General features: G+C 32.3%; 1 protein-coding gene across 3 annotated transcripts in view; it reads right to left on the bottom strand.

The window, feature by feature from the left end:
- LOC108202768 (transcription initiation factor TFIID subunit 2) overlaps positions 1–12,109 on the bottom strand; it is a 29,977-nt gene extending 17,868 nt beyond the window's left edge. The window contains exons 1-7 of one of the 3 annotated variants that reach the window (XM_017371304.2): positions 11,792–12,109; positions 11,138–11,477; positions 9,950–10,095; positions 9,801–9,867; positions 5,460–5,659; positions 5,214–5,367; positions 3,670–3,754 (exon numbers count right to left, since the gene is read on the bottom strand). In XM_017371304.2, coding sequence (XP_017226793.1) covers positions 3,670–3,754; positions 5,214–5,367; positions 5,460–5,659; positions 9,801–9,867; positions 9,950–10,095; positions 11,138–11,477; positions 11,792–11,946 — 1,147 coding nt within the window. In that variant the 5' untranslated portion in view covers positions 11,947–12,109. Of the gene's footprint in view, positions 1–3,669; positions 3,755–5,213; positions 5,368–5,459; positions 5,660–9,800; positions 9,868–9,949; positions 10,112–11,137; positions 11,478–11,791 lie in introns of those variants that run through there. The other 2 variants (XM_064092939.1, XM_064092936.1) reach the window with 2 other exon arrangements.
- Between the last annotated feature and the right edge of the window lie 7,797 nt (positions 12,110–19,906).

Raw genomic sequence — 19,906 nt, 5'->3', positions numbered from 1 at the left:
CAAGAGTCAGTGGGTTCAGATTATACATACTCAGATATTCTTCAAGACACTGGTTCACCCTTTCAGTGTGCACCCAACTGACTATAAGTAATAAGCGGTGCTGATTTATAGCCTTGTTCCAGCAAGTTTTAAAAGAACTTTCCAAAATTTAGTAACACATAGACTATCCCTATGCTATGCAATGTAGTCTATATGCGGCTCAAAGAAGAGTACCACTAAGCCTTTGGCATAGATGGGTTGAAATATGTTAGGGATGAGCTATAGTAGTAGGAGTATGGACGGTAACAGTATTAGTAAGGGTAATAGAGTTTTACTATTCTGGAGTTAGGTACAGAGTTCATGGTCTATAAATAATTGTTGAGTCATGTACTTTCAGTATACTTGATGAGATAACAGAAAGGGAACTTTGTTCCACCAACTCTTCTCTGCCTTCTCTCAACAGTTTATCTCTCTAGAAACTTCTATCTTCTACAAAATATGTCTGCATCTCTCTACAACTCTGTTCTTACTATATTTCTCTTTTAAATTCTGCCCTAATCTCTCTGATTTCTACCTGTTATCTGCCATATCTATCTGTACTTAAACGTATAGAGAACTACAAAAACATTCTAAAAACTTGTTCAGGAACCTCAGGTTCCAGACAAATTGGCATCAGAGCTCTTCAAATCGATCAATCACTGCTTCGTATGCGGTGTACAACAAAAGGCGAGCTGAGCAAGGCAAGACGATCAGTACTTGCAACTTTATGTTCAGAAATTTGTTCATTATAGTTCTCAGATCTTTTACTTTTCTATTAAAATCAGATGGATTAAAGTTGATTTGAGGTCGTTTACAAGTAATTAGTTGAATCTGTTGAAATCGGTGTTTAGTGCGATTTGAGTGGACTCATGAGTCATAGTAACTATTTTGGTAAAGTACAGTGCAATACTACTCTATTACAAGTGTTGTTCTGGTAAATTGTGGTGTGTATCTGGAATTGTGTTCTACACTGAATTACTTGAAGTATTATTGTGTGTGAATTTGGTTGAAGTGAGGTTGTTAAGCTGTGAAAGTAAACTGTTATAAAGGTATTAAGGTTGTGAGAATTATAGTAGTATGGGGTAACACTATTAGTAAGGGTAATAGAGTCATTTACTATTCTGGAGTTAGTTATAGAGTTCATGGTTTATTAATACTTGTTGAGTCATGTACTTTCAGTATGTATGAAATAACAGAAAAGGAACGCTGAGTCATTTACTTGTTTATGGTGTTTAAGACTCTGGAATTCCTTCTTCTCCTTTCAACCCATGCCTTCTAATAAATCTTCTTCTTTATCTTCACAAAAAAACTTTTCTCCAGCTTCTGTCTTTCCCATGCTGCATATGTTGATTTCTAAACACACTTCTATTTTTTTTGCAGTGTTAAAATTTTCCTCTTCTTTTCCCAACATTTCCTCTGTCTTATGTGCCTTACTGCTCAGAAACCCTTGCATTTATATGCCCCAAGATTTTGTTGAATAATCTTCGGTGTTCCTTGCTGAGAGCCCTCAGCAGTATATCTGAATCCTCCTCAGTGATGTACTCTGAAGTCTCTTCTCACCCTAAACTTTTCCAAAATTCTACAAGGCACATCTTTCTAACTTCACTATCTACCTTGAAACTCCAAAATTCACCAGTCTGCAACCACCAAACACCCAAAACAATACAAGAAGAAAACTTGCACACAACTTCCACAATTATCCAACACCTCACTTGCAACACAACAATCATGCAGATACTACAAACACTTCCTGTTATATGCTATGCCTCACCAAAACAGTGACTGGCTACTTTTGTGCTTTTCTCAAGTCTCAACTAACACAGCTAATAAATACTCCTCATCCCAGATCTACTCCAATTCATCTCAAACTACTCAAATTCAAATATGTATAACAGTAATGCAACAGATCTGAGAGCGAAATATAGGTGGAAACATAAAACGTGAACTGATTTAAACAAGTCTCTAAACATTCAGCTGTGATTACTGATCGTCCTAGCTCGCTCAGCTCACCTTGACAAGCACAACACATACGAAGCAGCAGTTCACTAAAAATTACAGCTCACATACCAATTTTTCAAGATTTGAAAGTCCTGTAAGCACTTAGATATGTATTTTTGGTGTTTTCTACCGTTCATAGGGTTAAAAATGGGGCGGGGAAAATGGGGAACCCGCCCCTAATGGGGCAAATCCGCCCCGCTAATATTGGGAATGGGGTAGTGACGGGGATTGATTTTATGCCCCGCCAAAATATGGGGCAAGTATCGTATTTGTTGAATCCCCGTGGGGATTCCCCGCCCTGCCCCTCATATATTTAATATAAATAAATAAATATATTTAATATAATATATTTGTTATATTTAGTATAGCATATTTATTATATTTAATATTATTATTTTATAATACACAAAACTATAATTTTAAAATCTATTTAATTTGGAGAAGATGAAGACTTTTTCTATTATGTGATTAATGTCTTTAGTTTGTGAAGTATTTTAAGTTGTTCAGATCTTGAGACGTGAAAGTATTAGAAAGTTTTTATGTTAGTAAAATGTCTTTTTTGATATTTTTATATGCAAAACGGTTACTAAAAAAAGATTGCGTGATTATATTGTTATTCTAATTTGACATGCATGCATTATTTAGTTTTTTGCTTTTAATATACGTGCTTCGTATTCTGAAGAAAAAATTACTAAATTTTTAAATAATTATTTAAAATGTAATATTATAGCAACGGGGCGGGGCGAAATTATATTAAATCCCCAGTGGGGCGGGGATGGGGATTAAAAATAAATTCCCACGGGGAATGGGGCGGGGACGGGGTAGGAAAAATATATATGGGGCGGGGATGGGAAATGAAATCCCCGCCCCGAATCCGCCCCATTTTTAACCCTAACCGTTCAAGAGATAGAAATAGTAGAATAACTAGATATAACATCTGAGATTAGCATATTTGTGGAGGGTTCTAGAGAGATAAAGAGATTTATAAGAGAACTCAGAGAGATGCAGCACAGAACAGAGATTTAGGTGAGAGATACAGCACAAAACAGAGATTGAGATATAGAAACCCTAGAGAGAGATAGTATGAATCAGTTATAAAGAAGGGAAATTATTCCTTTTCATATATTCAACATGAACTGCGGATACAGGACTCACAGGTTATAGACCACTATAACAGTATCCAACTCTTTAGTAATGAAATGATACTACTACCCTTACTAATAGTAATATAGCAGTCTTGATATTAATACTATAGAGAAGAGTAATACTACATTACTCTCTTGACTCCTCTATAGTATTTGAAGTACTAATCCTGACAGTCATTTATAGATTACTATATGTTAATAAATTTAGCATTCACACGGATATTTGCTTATATTTCAAACAACTTGTGGATATCTAGGACAGATTAATTAAGTAAATAAACTGCAGACCTCATGTTCTTCCATCTCTCAATAATAAGGTTGTATAACTAAAAACTGCCAAAGTTCAGGGGCAATTCTCAAGTAAAACTAATAATTGCCAACATTAAGGAGCAATTCTCAATATTATTTTCACTCCAATGTGTTATCTATTTGGAATAAATAACACAACACACTGAAATTATCAAATCTAGAATAAAGGTCCATTAGAGAATCATAAATAGCATCTTACCATCATTCGGTGATGCAGCAGTGATATAGACTCCAAACCACTGTCTTGCAAGAGCATATGCAAGTTTAATCCTTGTTTCCATAGTCTTCCACAGAATATACAAACCATCAGCAAAGTAGATCAACTTAAGAACCATAAATTGATGTTTGCATTAAAACTTTGTTCGCATATGCACATGTACAAATAAAACACGATATATTTTAAGACCCTGAAATACATTATACTTACACAAAAGCTAGCACCATATTTATTATTATCCTCCCCTCAAAAAAGGCCAATTGGACAACCTAGCATACAGTATTAATTGCTCTAAGGATGGTTGATGAACTGAAAAATTCATGAATTCATATGTTTGTTATAGAAGTGATTTTCTAAACTAAGAACTAGATCGATATCTGAACTATAAGATTTGCAATTACAAAGTCCGCTAGATGTTAACTTTGTGGTGCTTGCTTCCCAATCTTGTATAATCACCCATGCAATTTGTGGACCAACCATATTATTTATACAACGTTAAGTTAATAACTTCTACCACCAAAGTAGAGGACAGTATTTTCATGTTCTCTTTCAATAGCCTGATTCATATTTGTTATCAAACGGGAAAAATTACACTATAATCAAGGGGAAGCCACTCATTATAAAACATTTAAACATACTTTGTTATTTTAGCCTACCTCATTATTGTCCTCAACTTATTTTATGTTTATGCAAGTCACTGGTTGTCTATACAGATTATTGCATTTGTTTCTCATCCATTTCCTTAATTATATGCTTATTTAAAATTATATTATTCACCAATAAGTGTAAAAATATAGTATTAATGCCAATTTACGTGGCCAATATTTAACATTGACAAATGACAGAGCCCATAAATGTGATACAGGAAACTTAAACATCACAGCAAATGAGACGTAAAAATAAATCATGGTGAGTGTATCAGTGTATGCCGTCAAAGAAAACAAATAGGTTCCAACCGTCACGCTCAACTAACAAATCTAGTGTTGAATATATAAATCTTTATTTGTTTCTCATCTATTTCATTTTTACATGCTTATTTGTTTCCCTTGCGCTATTAACTTCAGGGAGGTGAGAGTCAGCCCCTTAGAAACAATATTACTATGTCCTATTTGGAAACCATGAACAGTTGAGGTGGGATATAATTCCATTATTCTTTATATTGTTCAAATTAAATGTGCAAGAATTACCTAAGAAACACGACTACTCACATATGTTGTCTACTTATAAACATAACAGTTCCCTACTGTTGCCATTCCCATTAGATATCCACCAGGCCACAATGTTAAATGTTGTTATTGCAAATCAAGGCATGGGGCAGGAAAACCATCACAGCATGTTTAAACAGAAGCGATTTGATAATGTGTCTGGTTTCCATCAAGATATTATATCAAAATAGCCTTTAGAAAGGTAATGTAAGGCTTGTGGAAATTATAAAATATAAGCAAATAACAAACAATAGAACACTATAGTTTGCCAAATACAAGACATATATGCAATATGAAAGCTCATCTTTGTTCTTAACGTACCTGATCAATAACTTTTTCATCAAATAAAATCTTGGAGCTAAAAATACTCATGGAAGCTCCTACAGTTGATGAAGATATCGCCATCTCAGGAGCAATAAAGACTTGCGTGTATGACCCAAACGGAAAGGATGTGCCAAGGTAATCCTCATAATAACTGTTACGAGAGGGCACAAGAAAAATATAGCATGCCCACAATTGCTCAAAAAAAACTACAACTAAAGGTGTCAAACAAGAAAGATATCAGACCTGAATGTACGATGGAAAACTGCAACACTGTTGCGTAATCTTGACAAGTTATTAGGCATACACATGTATGATAAAAGACAACAATTATTATCAGAAATGATTTCAAACGGTGCAACAACAAGGGAGATCCACCGAGCAGATACAGGAACGTCTACTCTGTAGACATATGTTTTGCGTGTAGGGTCGTCTTCATTCAATACCTGCCATCATATAATAGTATTGTGATATTAGTAGATTATAAGGGTATAAAGGTCATTCCAAGAGGATTAGTTAGCATATCTGCACGAGTAATATAAATACCAGGAGCATTGTACAATTCACTTTATGCATTTTCTAAACAGTAGTATATTTCTACCAACTTCCTATTTCTCTCTATAACTGAATATCCCTCTCTAGGGTTTTTAACCCCATTCTATCTCTCTAAGCCCTGTTTCTCTCTGTTCTCTCTGCTTTCTTCTGTAATCCTCCCTATACCTCTGATCAATCTTGCTGTTTCTCTTGTTCTTTTGATGTTTTTACCTCTCAAATACTTGAAAATACCAAAAATATGCAGAAACACATTCTCAGGACCTTGAGTTCCTAAAACACTGATTTATACAACTCCAGTCTTTCCTCTCACAAGAAACAGCAACAGAGATTAGGTCAACAGCAAAAATGTACACGCAGAGAAGAAAATAAAATGGTCTTGACTAAATTAACAGCAGGAAAGTGAGTTTAACAGCTGGAAAAAAGGAAGACAGAGGTTATTTGATGTCTTATGTGACTATGTCTCATTTGAAAACAACTCACATTCCACTCATGGCTTTCATTTCTGATCCAAAGTGACTGGTGCAGGGCTAAAAAGTAAACCTTATGCCTGCATGTAGGGAACTCAATGGGCCTAAAGATCTAAAATCCAAACCCACCCTTAGGGGTGGCAATATTGGACCCGACCCGACAACCCGACACGAATTCGACCCGCAAAATACGAATTCGGGTTGGGGGTTTTCGGGTTCGGGTCGAATTCGGGTTGACCCAAAATCAACCCAGAAAAATCGGGTCATTTTCGGGTTGAATTCGGGTTACCCGAAATTGACCCGAAATTACCCGAAAATTAATATATAATATAAATATTATATATATTTATATTATTTATATTATTTTTATAAAATTTATTAGTTAAATTTAATATAAAATTATTTAATTTAATAAAAATTAATTTATTTGGATTAAAATAATATTTATTTATTATTTAAAAAATATTTTTATTAATAAATATTAATTTTCGGGTCGGGTTCGGGTTACCCGCGGGTAGTGCGGGTCGGGGTCGGGTTGGGTATTCTGACCCATTAAATTTTCGGGTAGGGTTCGGGTTGGGTAAATTTTTTGACCCGCGACTGTCAACCCGACCCGAACCCGACCCGAAACCCGAAATTGCCGGCCCTACCCACCCTACACCAGAAAAATATAAGAAATTGACTTGCCCCGTATATCGGTGGGGATGAACCCTCAATACAGGGATTTTAAACTCCCCTAAACTTTAAATTCCAAATTGAATACACCCATCCAAAATCCTCCCCATTTTGCCAGACACCATTCCCATGCCTTTGATACTTCAGCTTAACAAAATAATTCTTAATTTTATGGATTTTTTAATCACGTACCAGTTACCACAGTAATCATATAAAAACATAAACATATTAAATGAACAGTCTATTCATTTTATGCTAAATATATATTAACCTAATATTATATATTATTTTTTATATTTGACTGAGAATCAAGAACAAGTTACGGTGTGAAGAAATCAAATATTGTTTGGGGTGGCCTCCCAACTTTCTTTTTAATCGCAATAAAACACATCCATTACAGATAACTGCCAAAGTGCAAGCGATTCTAAAATATGTTCGGATTACCAACACATATAGAACTTAATTGGACGAGTCCCACAAAACAATTGAGATTATAAAAGATAATATATATAAATATAAATATATATATATATATATAACAACAGGCTACACATTAAGAGCCTGTTTGGCTGAGCCTGTTTGGCTTATGACTTAACGTGACTTATGTGACAAGTTAAGAGCTTAAAATGTCTGTTTGGATAATTTGACTTATTAATGACTTATGAGTTATTGAAAATATAATAATAAAAAAAAGTGATTTACGGGTAACTTATGTCATATTGGTAATTTTTATCCAAAAAAAGTTTTAAAAAATTAAGTCACTAAGAAAAGTACATCAAACTAACTTCAGGCTTTAAGTCACGTTCTGGCTTACTTCTAACTTTAAATTAACTTATGACTTATTACATAAACAGATATTTTTCAGCTTAAAATCGAAAATGGCTTAAAGCCCGGACAACTAGGCTCTAAGCAAAATCTCTTTTTTGTCTAAAAAAAATCAAACCTTCAACAATAGTTTAATAAAAAATTTGACAATCAATTTCCCTTAAAAATGGTAATGAGCGAAATATATTAATAATTTAACAATTGTATAATAATGTATTGAATACTTGCATATATTTTTTATTTAAATACATCAACAATTACGAGAAAGACAAATGAACAGGAAACTTTTTTTGGTTAAAAAGGAAAAATCAATTGATATGTCCCTAAACTAATTTTATTGCCCGCATCCCTGAACAAAATATTACGCATTTCGGATCCTTAACGTTTCAAAAAAATTTAGTTCAATACCCTACCGTTAAAATATACTGACACTATAAAAAACTTTCTCAGTTTGTTTATACCTCATCACTCATCAGCATACGCAAATTACAGGAAAAATTAAAATTAAGAGGAAAAATATATTTACCCAAAAATGTCTACTAATTATTAAAAATATATTTTAATTAAAAGACAAATATTACCTGAATATAAATTCATCTTTAAAATTAAATTAAATTAAAGCATATACAACAAAAGAACATATATTATAAGTCACTGGCGCACGGGTTATATGTCAGTATCATATATTAATGTTCTCAAAAGTAATTAAAAGCTAATATTAACATTCCAAAGTTCGGAAAAGTAATTTGAACGTTGTAAAATTTAGAGAATATAATGTTCATAATTTGTTTGACATGTAATGTGTTAAATTATCTTATTATCAAAAAGAAATCAATTATGTAATACAGTTTAACTAGAAGCCATGTATTATTTTTATTTTTATTATATTTAAATTTTAGATTCCCTATGTTGTAACTTTCTAAATCAATTCTTATAAAATATAAAAAAAAATATTATATCTTAATCATATTAATAACTAGGCATAACATATAAACTGAATAATATCGATTTAGTATGAAAAGACAAGACTATGGAGCTCCAGCACGACTTTCTTTTAGAAATTCATTACAATAATTTTTTTGAAAATTTAATTTTTTGTAAAATACAAATTAATACTTCTTGTGTCCCAAACATTTCTTTACACTTTTCCTTTTGAGATGTCCTTTCTAATTCTTTACATTTCAAAAATAACCAAATATTGTAAAATTATAAGAATAAAAATAACTATATCCACTGCTCCCCCCCCCCCTTTATACATTAAACATCAATCGGTCTCACCACTTTACCTGCTTTTCTTTCTCTTTACCCACTACTTTATACATTTTTCTTAATCTCCGGATCCAACCCATTTGTAACCAAATGAGAGGGATAGAGGGAGTAATATTTAAGACTTTTGATTAAGAAATAAATAAATAAATTATTGACTCCTTCAAAATATCATAAAAAAATTAATTTTGTGAAGCATAAATTCGAAAACAAATGAAGAAAAAATAAACTGTGTATTTGTTTCTCATTATTACCGGAAAATGAGCAAATGAGCACCGATGGCATGGCAAATATGAGTTGAGGTGGAAAATTAAAAAGATCCCATTTTTCTTGCCAATCTTCCTAATCTCTTTATTTTTCGTTTTTCCTTTAATTTCTATAAAACCCAACAGATATGGAAAAAAAACTATCAAGCATCAAGAATATTCTAACGCCATTACAATACTTTTAATATTGTTACAATAATTTTTAGCGGTAGGGACTTAAACTAAAAATTTTGAAACGTTAAAAACCCAAAATGCGTGGAATTTTTGTTCAGGGACCTAAACATTAGCACTCGGATGATTCAGGTAAGTACCAACTGATTTTCCAGTATTGAAAAAGGTGACAAACTCAATTAATGATTCTACCCAAAACCACAAGCCAAAATCACATAATTAATGAATCTTCTATCCAAAATATAAAAACATAGCATAAAGTTATATCCATTATGCTTAAATGTAGTTTCTGTTTCATTTTAAAACCTGTGATACACAATTGTCGGCCTTGAAAATAAAACTGTCCATACTACTTGGCTCACCTGATAAAGCAAGCTTCCAGTGCTGGCTGCTACAAGATTATTGGCCACAGTGAATTCCAGATCATAGCTGAATAACAATATAAGTAATCATAATGACAACATACTAAACTCAGCATAAACACATGAGAGGACTAATACTAGATAAATACCAGCAGCACTGTAAGTCATCATCCATACAAGGGAACCAACAGCATGCACGCCTTGTCTGATTATCAGTGTGGAGAACATCTTTGTTAAAATGTATTCCTGTTTCAGCCTTATCTACCCAATAGTCGATGTGAATCAATTTCGAATTCTGCACCCAATATAACCTACATCAGAATTAGCAGGCCAGTAAACCTCCTCAATATTAAGAAGGGAACACGACATCATACTTAGTTGACCCACATGGCTTTCCTTATCAATGGATTATGTAGTACAAAACAAGAAGAAAAAACATTGTGTCAGGAATTTGTAAGTTCCTGAGTAATTGTGAGGCTATTTTTGGTGTTATCTAGTTATATAAGCAAGAATAAAAATATAGAGACGAGGAGAGACAGTTTAAAGAGATTAGGAGAGAATTCACATAGAATCAGAGAGATTTAGACAGATAATGAATAGAATTAGAAGAGAGAGTAACAGAATTCAGTTGCAAAGAGAGAAAGAGCATGGTGGAAATGAATCCATTACCATATCATAAACTGCAATGTACACATAAGGCTTTTATTTATAGGCAAACAAGAAAAAATAAGCAAGTAAAATGACTGATCTACCTTTACTAGCCCCCTTACCACTAACTACATCGACTACTATTACATAATAGTAGTACAGAATATACTAGCAAACTATTCAACTGCTGTTCTTGGCACATTGTCTACCAGAAGAAACAAATCCCAATTAAGCTTCAACAGAAGCTAGCGGGGTAAAACAAGAGATTTATTTTCTATTCATTTTTGGAGTTGTTTGACTTCTTGTTTTCCCATTTGTGCTGTTGTTCGTTAATTCAGTTTCCATGCACAACATGGATGTTTTTACTCTGTCTACATTTAAAACCTCACAATTTACAGCTAATATATTGAGTAACAATTTAATATGTTTTCTGCACTTGTAAGCTGCTCAATAATAGTTGCCACATGACCAAATTAGAAACCCTAAATTCACATATGAAGTCCAGACAAAGTGAAAGTAAACCGTGGGACATGGTCAAGACCTGGACGCTAATACTTCATACTTGTGTAAGCGTAAACAATAGCAATATTGGTGGAAGTACATTTCAAAAGAAAAATCACATAGCCAAAAGAAAAGATAAATAAAAAACAAAAACAATCAAACTGTCGAGGGGGGTAAACAGGTCTCACCTGTTTGAATTCACCTGAAGATTGCAACCCGTTATCTGAGTTTTCTTGGCCATGTTGATGTTCATCCACAGATTGTACATCCTTGGATGCACACATTATTAATAAGTTGGGAACTAACTCTCTGTCAATAGATGATAAGTAGACCGAACCAGCAGCATCAGCTGCTGAACTCGCTGATGAAACTGAACACCATCTATTATCGTTATCTAAATGTAAATAATGAGGAAAGACTTCAAACTCTGCCACCTCCCCATTTACTGTTACTCTCTCGATTACCAAATTGTCAGCATGCAACCCAACAATTCCATTGTCAGGAACAACCACCTGAAGCTCCGTGTAACTAAACAACATGAAACACACAAAATTAGCACGATCAATCTCTATATTATATATATTTTTAATAAAGCCCACATAAAACACAGTAAAAGCGTAAAACGTTTCTCAACTATTAAAATCATAGTGATAATACTAAAGTAGTATGAGGTGATAAAAAAGAAATTCAGGACATGAAAACAGGGGCGTATCAATCACTAAGGAAAAGCAAATTAACAAATTGTGCTAACGAATGAGAGAGAGAGAGAGAGAGAGGGGGGGGGGGGGAGAGGGGGGAGAGGGAGAGAGGGAGGGAGAGAGAGAGAGGAGGGGGAGAGAGACCCGTAAATTCGACGCTTGTCCATATCAATTGAAAGACAAAGCTTCTGATGGCGAACCACTGCTTCTCCTCCTCCTGTTGTTCCGGCTGATTCATCTGTAACTCCTGCTGCTTTTTGCTGCTCCTCGTTTTTCTGCTGCTTACGAGCTTTCGCCATTCCTTGGATCCCCTCTACCGCTGTATCAATCTCGTCCGCCTGTTAATACACTTTTCAGCCCAGATGAGAATGAGATGACGTTTCGTATCGTATCGGACCTTTCATCCGCTCCAATTTGGGGCTTTCAAGTTTTGGAATTTAGGAGCCGAGTATCTGTGTGATGCAAGCAGGGTTCTAAAAATCGCTGAGTTTTAAGCCTTTAGTCCGATTCGATTTTCGAGTAATTGGGTTCAAAATCGATTTATTAAAAAATCGGATTCGAGTTTCGAGTAATCGGGTTCAAAACCGATTTATTAAAAAATCGGTCAAAACTCGATTTGACTCCGAGTACCCGAGGTCAAATCCAAGTTTGACTTATCAATTTTTTATTGTTTTATTTAAAATTTATTTCAAAAAAGACTAAACTTAAATTTATATATATTTTGATTTTTTTTTTTTGCAAAGTATTGACATTAATTAGAAAGTATATGTGTTTTATCATTAAAACTTATGAATGATTATTATGTCAAAAACTATCAAACAAGTAACTTTTATTTGAACTTCATTATTTCAAGTGTGTTGTTAAAATATCAAATATTATTAGATAGTATTGTTAATAATTAATACTAGCTTATAACCCGTGCAATGCACGGGCGATTATAATATTTGCTATTTTATGATATATATTATAACTTAAAGTAATATTATTGTGAGAATAAAATTATGATAGAATAATATGATTAAATAAATTTTTCGTTTAGCAGATGATTAATTCTTAATAGTTAATTTCGTCAAAATGGTTAATTAAAAATTAGGTCGAAGATATATATTTTACTGAGAATGTTAAAATACGTTTTTTATTTCATGTTATAATTTAAGGAGATCAATAAAATCAGATATAAATCAACCAATCCATCTTTTAATATTTCATTATTGATAATTAATAATATAGTATGGAACATATTAAGTTAAAAAAGACGCGTAAAACCAAAAACTGACCCATCATACTAACCTAAAAGTTTTTGTTTAATAGATAATAAAAAGTATATTACAACATGTTATAAATAAAGAGGTTCGTGGGTCGAATACCAACCGGCTCACCAAACTTGACTGACCCACCGACTAACTGAACTTTTCATGTTTCGAATTTAACACTATAATAGTATTTTATAGATTTATAATATTACTTTTAAAGTGAGTCCATTAGTGTATTTGTTAATGTATTTTGGTTGAAAAATATCACAGGTTATTTATCAATAATTATATATAATAATATTATATTTTTATATATGTAGCTAGTGTTAATTGTAAAAAGATCTGTTTTTTAGTTAGAAAATATAAAAAAGATAATGTGTTTTAGTTAAAAAAGTAATTACTATGTTTCTCGATATTATTTTAAATGATGGAGTTTTTTTAGTTAGAAAATATAAAAGAAGATAACATATTTTAATTAAAAAGAATAATTGGTAATTACTATGTTGTCCAATATTATTCTTAGAAAATTGAGTTTTTTTAGCTGGAACTATAAAAAAAGATATAATATATTTAGTTGAAAAGATAATGATTATATAAATAGGCCCATAATTTGGCCCAAGTACCGACCGATGCAATTTTTAATATTTCGGCTTTAATAGTATAGTAAACTAATATTATTGTGAGAATAAAATTATAATATATGTGGCCCGTGTTAATTGTAGAAGATCCGTATTTTAGTCAGAATATATAAAAAAATAATGTGTTTTAGTTAAAAAGGTAATTACTATATTTTTCGATGTTATTTTAAATAATGGAGTTTTTTTAATTAGAAAATATAAAAAATAAAATATTTTAGTTAAAAAGAATAATTTGTATAGAGATAGGCCCGTATTTTGGCCCAAGTACCGACTGATCAGATTTTCAATGTTTCAGCTTTAATATTATAGTATAGATGTGTATATATTTTTTAAGATTTGACTTTAGTTTTTGGTATAGTCAAATAGGTCTTATATTTGTTTTATGTTTTGATCTTATATTTGTTTTATGTTTTGATTTGTTTATATTTTGCTTGAAGTCCGCTAATTTTGTTTGAAGCCGTTAATTATAAAAGTCCGTATAAAAGCCTGTGTCCCGACCAATCAAAATTTTAATGTTTCGACTTTAATAAGATAGTATTTTTTAAGGTTTGACTTTAGTTTTTGTATACTCAAATAGATTTTATATTTGTTTTATGTTTGAAGGCGCTAATTATAAAAGTATGTATAAAAGCCCGTGTACCGACCGATGCAATTTTTAATGTTTCGGCTTTAATAGTATAGTAAACTAATATTATTGTGAGAATAAAATTATAATATATGTGGCCCGTGTTAATTGTAGAAGATCCGTATTTTAGTCAGAATATATAAAAAAATTAATGTGTTTTAGTTAAAAAAGTAATTAATATGTTTTTCGATGTTATTTTAAATAATGGAGTTTTTTTAATTAGAAAATATAAAAAATAAAATATTTTAGTTAAAAAGAATAATTTGTATAGAGATAGGCCCGTATTTTGGCCCAAGTACCGACTGATCAAATTTTCAATGTTTCAGCTTTAATATTATAGTATAGATGTGTATATATTTTTTAAGGTTTGACTTTAGTTTTTGGTATAGTCAAATAGGTCTTATATTTGTTTTATGTTTTGATCTTATATTTGTTCTATGTTTTGATTTGTTTATATTTTGCTTGAAGTCCACTAATTTTGTTTGAAGCCGTTAATTATAAAAGTCCGTATAAAAGCCTGTGTCCCGACCAATCAAATTTTTAATGTTTCGACTTTAATAAGATAGTATTTTTTAAGGTTTGACTTTAGTTTTTGTATACTCAAATAGATTTTATATTTATTTTATGTTTGAAGCCGCTAATTATAAAAGTATGTATAAAAGCCCGTGTACCGATCGATCAAATTTTTAATATTTCGACTTTAATAATATAGTATTTTTTAAGGTTTGACTTTAGTTTTTGTATAGTCAAATAGGTTTTATATTTGTTTTATATTTTGATTGTATATTTGTTTTATTTTTTGATTTGTTTGAAGCCCACTAATTTTTTTGAAGCCCGTTAATTATAAAAGTCTATATAAAAGCCCGTGTACCGACCGACCAAACTTTTAATGTTTCGGCTTTAATAGTATAGTATAGATATAACTATATATGAGAGAAAAAATTAATAAAAAAATACCCGATTAGTTTTCTTATAACTCATTCCGAGTACTCTCTCGAGTTCCGAGTACTCATTTTTCCGGAACAAAACCGAGTTGGAATGAGTTCCGATTTTTACAACCTTGGATGTAAGTGATTTAAAGTTACAAAAGAAAGTGGATGGAGAGAGAATGTGTGCTTACAAGTTCATTATAATAGTAGATTATTCAAGAGTGATTAGTACTAGCTCCTAAAAGTGAGGAGAGAGGAGAAATTTAGTAAATTTAAGAGCAGCTAAGAGTCTATTAGAGCAAGTCCAATAGGTTACCTATCCTATTACTTATAAATAATATAATATAAAATAATAAGTGCTAGTATGTCTTAGTGATTTAGGTAATCTATTTTTAGTGTCAACTCCAATATTAATCCCTATATTTGTTCTCTTAAAATTATTTTAATAATAAATTTGAGAGAGAGAAGGGGAAAAGGAGAGAATAGACAAAAAAAGAAGGAGAGAGATGATTATTTTATTCATAAATATTAAATAAGTAATGACTAGGGGTTACTTATAAATAGGTAATGGTCAGGAGAATTAAAGTTGTGCTAGTGATTCAGGATAACACTAGGATAGTGTTGGAGTGCATTTTTTTGACACATTACCTAATTGTGAGTTTAGGACATCATATAGGTAACCTATTAGACTTGCTCTTAGAGCAAGTAAAAATATCATCTTCCTCAAATTTCAATTTAAGAGCCACTATAAGAGCATCTCCAAGAGTCTCTTAGTTGGCTCCTAGATATAATAATATAAACAATGTGGCTCTTAGCAATTTAATACAAAGTTAAGAGTGTAAACTCCAAAAATGCTCTCTATATCTCATCTCTATTTCATATTTTATTCATATTGGGCTCCACTATAAAAGAAAAAGAGAAGGAAAGGTGGAGGTGAATTGGATTGAAGGAATATTTTATTGTACAAAATTAAGTTAAGAGCTATGTGGTGGCTCTTAACTTTGAGGAGAGAGGAGAGAAATAAGAGGCTCTTAGTGATTTAAGGAGCCACTAAGAGTCTCTTGGAGCAATTTTTTTTCTCATCCTCCTCAAATCTCAAGTTAAGAGTCTCAATAAAGAGCCTCTTGGAGATGCTCTAAAGAAATATTCAAATCACTTTTGTTAAAGTGTACAAGGATATCTTTTTTTATTGAAATTTATATATATTTAATTCGGATTATTTTTTTAATTATTAAAACTTAAGATTTTTAATTACGATTTTAAACTATACTTGAAATCCGATGATATTCAATTAAAATTATTTAAAATTCGTTAAAATCTGATGGTATTCAAAATCTGGTTCATTTGGACTATATAAAATGAAAGAATTTTGTAGGGTTGTTTAGTATATTTTATGAATCTAGAAATCCCACCGAAATTCATGAGATTTTGAAGTACTGTGCTCAAGTCTTAAAATTTCTACGTAAACTCTGTGACATTTTATTAAGGATCCGCATCATTCCTAATCACAAAGTACATATCAAAGGGAGGTGAATTAAAGTACTCTAATCTATGTCTGTTTCTTTGATTATTCAAAGAATCGTTCAAGCAGCGGATAATCAAACACGAAATGATAAAAACAATCATTTATATTGATTTGAACATGTACAAAATTTCTCTACCAAGGTGTTGTGCCTGCAAAACTTACAGTTACGAACTTAAAACAAACAGTCTTACTCTATAGTAAATACAAAGCTTCACAACTCACACATTCTATATCCATTACAGTGACATACAAGAGTTTATATACTAAGCTACCTACAACTAATGACAGCAAATTCGATCATTTCTATATAAATAGGAGCTATGTTCCTTCATGTTGGTTGATAGTTATCATTACTACCAATATTTTCATCCTCTAGCTATCTTTCCTTTCAAATAGCAAATTCAACTTTATCTCTAAGACTTTTAAGCTTTAAATAGGACTTTCCTTTTCAGCAACTTTTTTAGACTCTTCAAGCATGCAGACTCTGATAGTCTAGTAGACTTTGATCAGCAAACTCTTGTCTTCACATGATAGACTTTGATCAGCTTACAAACTTCACTGCATAGACTCGTCTTCACCATAGACTCTGGCTGAATCTATATAGCTACCACGCTACACATTATTCTAGTATTCCTAACAATCTCCCCTTATTTATACTTTATACATAGAGCATAAATCTTGTTTGATGATATTGAAACCCCAGATATAAAATTAAGCACTAGAAAAATTCAGACAAGAGAGATCAATACCAATGCTTCAATCTCCATCTCTAGGTAGTATTCTTCTCAATTTTGGATTTTGCCTCAAGAACTCAGTGAGCAACGATTCTTCATCCATAACCAATGCTTGAGTGACTTTCTTTTTCAACTCAATCATATCATGATTTAGACACATAATTTGATAATGAAGAGTTCTCAATTTATCAGGTCTGTAGTTCTGTTCCACTATATCATCAGTCAAAACCACGTCATGCTCACCATTTATTTCAGTGATGGATACACAAGATCCTAAAAGATGCTTTTTTATGGATAAATCTTTGATTTTAATTTCTTCATCTCTTCCCCCTTGACATGTGCATATCGATTCGTATGAAGTTACTTCTCTCATTCCAACCTATAAATTTCTTTGATTCGTTCTTCAATTTTGTCTATCCAAAACCTTAGATATCTTGTCCACACATGTATAACTTCTACTCTTTTGATCTCGAAGTAAAATACCGAATACAATAATCAGCTGAGTCATCAAGCTTTCTGCAAGACCTAACTGTTCGTGAAGTGATAATTGCCCCCACTACGCTGTATTGGTTTGCTGCAATTTCACTTCTAGGATAAAACAGCTTTGATCGATACGCTCACAGACACGACAAATATCAACGACGACTAGCACCTTAGTTCGCCCAAAAAATCTTTGCCACTCATACATGTTTACAAGATAGGCACTTAAAATATTTTTATCTCAAGCCTACCTCTCAATGTATTTAGGCATCTTAAGTTGTTCTTATTCTGTTTTAGTCGATGTGGGATCACAAGTCACAAAACAGAAAAAAAAAATAAACAAAACAGGTGTTATTCATTATTCATATTATTCATATTAATTAATATTAATATTATAGAATGTATTCAGAGTCAGATTATTAAAATAATCCCGACTCAATATATTTATTATTAATAATTAAATAATCAGTATGAATAAATAAACTTGTGATAGAAAAAGATATAGAAGTTTTTACTAGCACTAGGCCACACAAGCATTCCACTTATACTAGTAGTTGTAAACAACACTAATACAAGATGCTATATAAACTCTATAACTTTCTTTTACAATATCAACGTGGGACAAAATCCACATAACTCATTTCAACTAAGCAACTTCACTTCAATATATAAAATATGGCTCTCCATTTTCCGACATGTATTTTGCTGATACATTGATGTTTGCCTATTTTGTTGAATAATATTGGTATGTTTCTACTAAGACAATGTTGCTTGATTCTGGAATGAATTTTTTTCTTTTTTTGAATTCATTTGTCCACTAGTCACATACAAGAGTTTAAGAAAGACACTTTATTTTACCGATAATCATTTCCTTGGTAACAAATAGCATTACAATGACAACAAAGATACACACTATCACATCACATAAAAAACAAACTTTAGCTTGCTTTTGCTTCTTTATAAACTTTGTCTTTATCATTTGTTTACACCAGTATTTCTCCATCTTTAAATTTCTGTCTTCAAGAATGGTGTTCATCTAGTTGAGTTCAAAATCACGTTTTTAATCTTGATACACATCTATTCATCACTCCATATGAAGAAATTATAATTGCTTTCATCATAAAAAAACACAAGCTTAACTAAATTTTATCAAAATCACCACATAATTCACAAGAATTAAAATAACGAAAAAACTATCCTGCTCTTAAGACTGTTATGATAATTGGTCATGATGAGTTGGATATGGGCTATGTCCTTCTATTGCGGCAAAGAGGCTGAATGGGGCAGAATGCGCGGCCCCTGGTGGTAGCCGGTTTGATTGAGTTGATAAGATGAGGCGAATTCATGGATAGGACGCGCCCTTAAAGGGCTTAGTCCTATAAATATATTGTGTTTGTTAAGATATTGTCATAATGATAATTCTTCCGGGGGACAGGAAGACTACCATTCTGATTGATATGAAGATCACCCCTCCGGAGATATGAAAGACCTAGGCATGCGGAAGCCCATTCGGCGTGGTCTACAACCCTCAATCTTGTATTCTGCCAAGTTGTCCTCGTGTGGGGTTTGAGGTGAACACGATTCTTATTGAAGGCCCTCCGGGGTGGTATGAAGAACGGTAACGTGTCGGGATCCTGTATCCGTGATGTACTTGGATTAGGAATCATGTAGTTGGCCTTTGGGCTAGTCCTCAGCGGACAAGACTCTCCTTCCGAGCATATCAACACTGCTTCGGAAGACTCCTGAAGAACGTAGAAGACTAATGAATAAGTCACCACCTTAGGGGCGATCTCTTATATCCAGGAGGCCTATTTCTAGTCGAATTAGGTGTCATGATCTAATAGAACTACGTCTGGCCTAATCCCTATAAATAGGGTACGTAGGCACATTGAAGGGATATATCGAGAGTTGAGAGCAACTAGTTATCCCTTTGATCTTAGCCACCCATAAACACTTACAACCACCACCTTGTGACAGATTTCCATCATATAACCACCACAATACACCTTACTCCGGGAACGAACCTCGATTTTGTTGATTTACCAAATTCTTCCATCAACAACAACTCTAGAAAC

This window comes from Daucus carota, chromosome 1 (genome assembly GCF_001625215.2).
Source record: "Daucus carota subsp. sativus chromosome 1, DH1 v3.0, whole genome shotgun sequence".
NCBI lineage: Eukaryota > Viridiplantae > Streptophyta > Magnoliopsida > Apiales > Apiaceae > Daucus > Daucus carota.
This window is presented reverse-complemented; position numbering and strand designations above follow the sequence as displayed.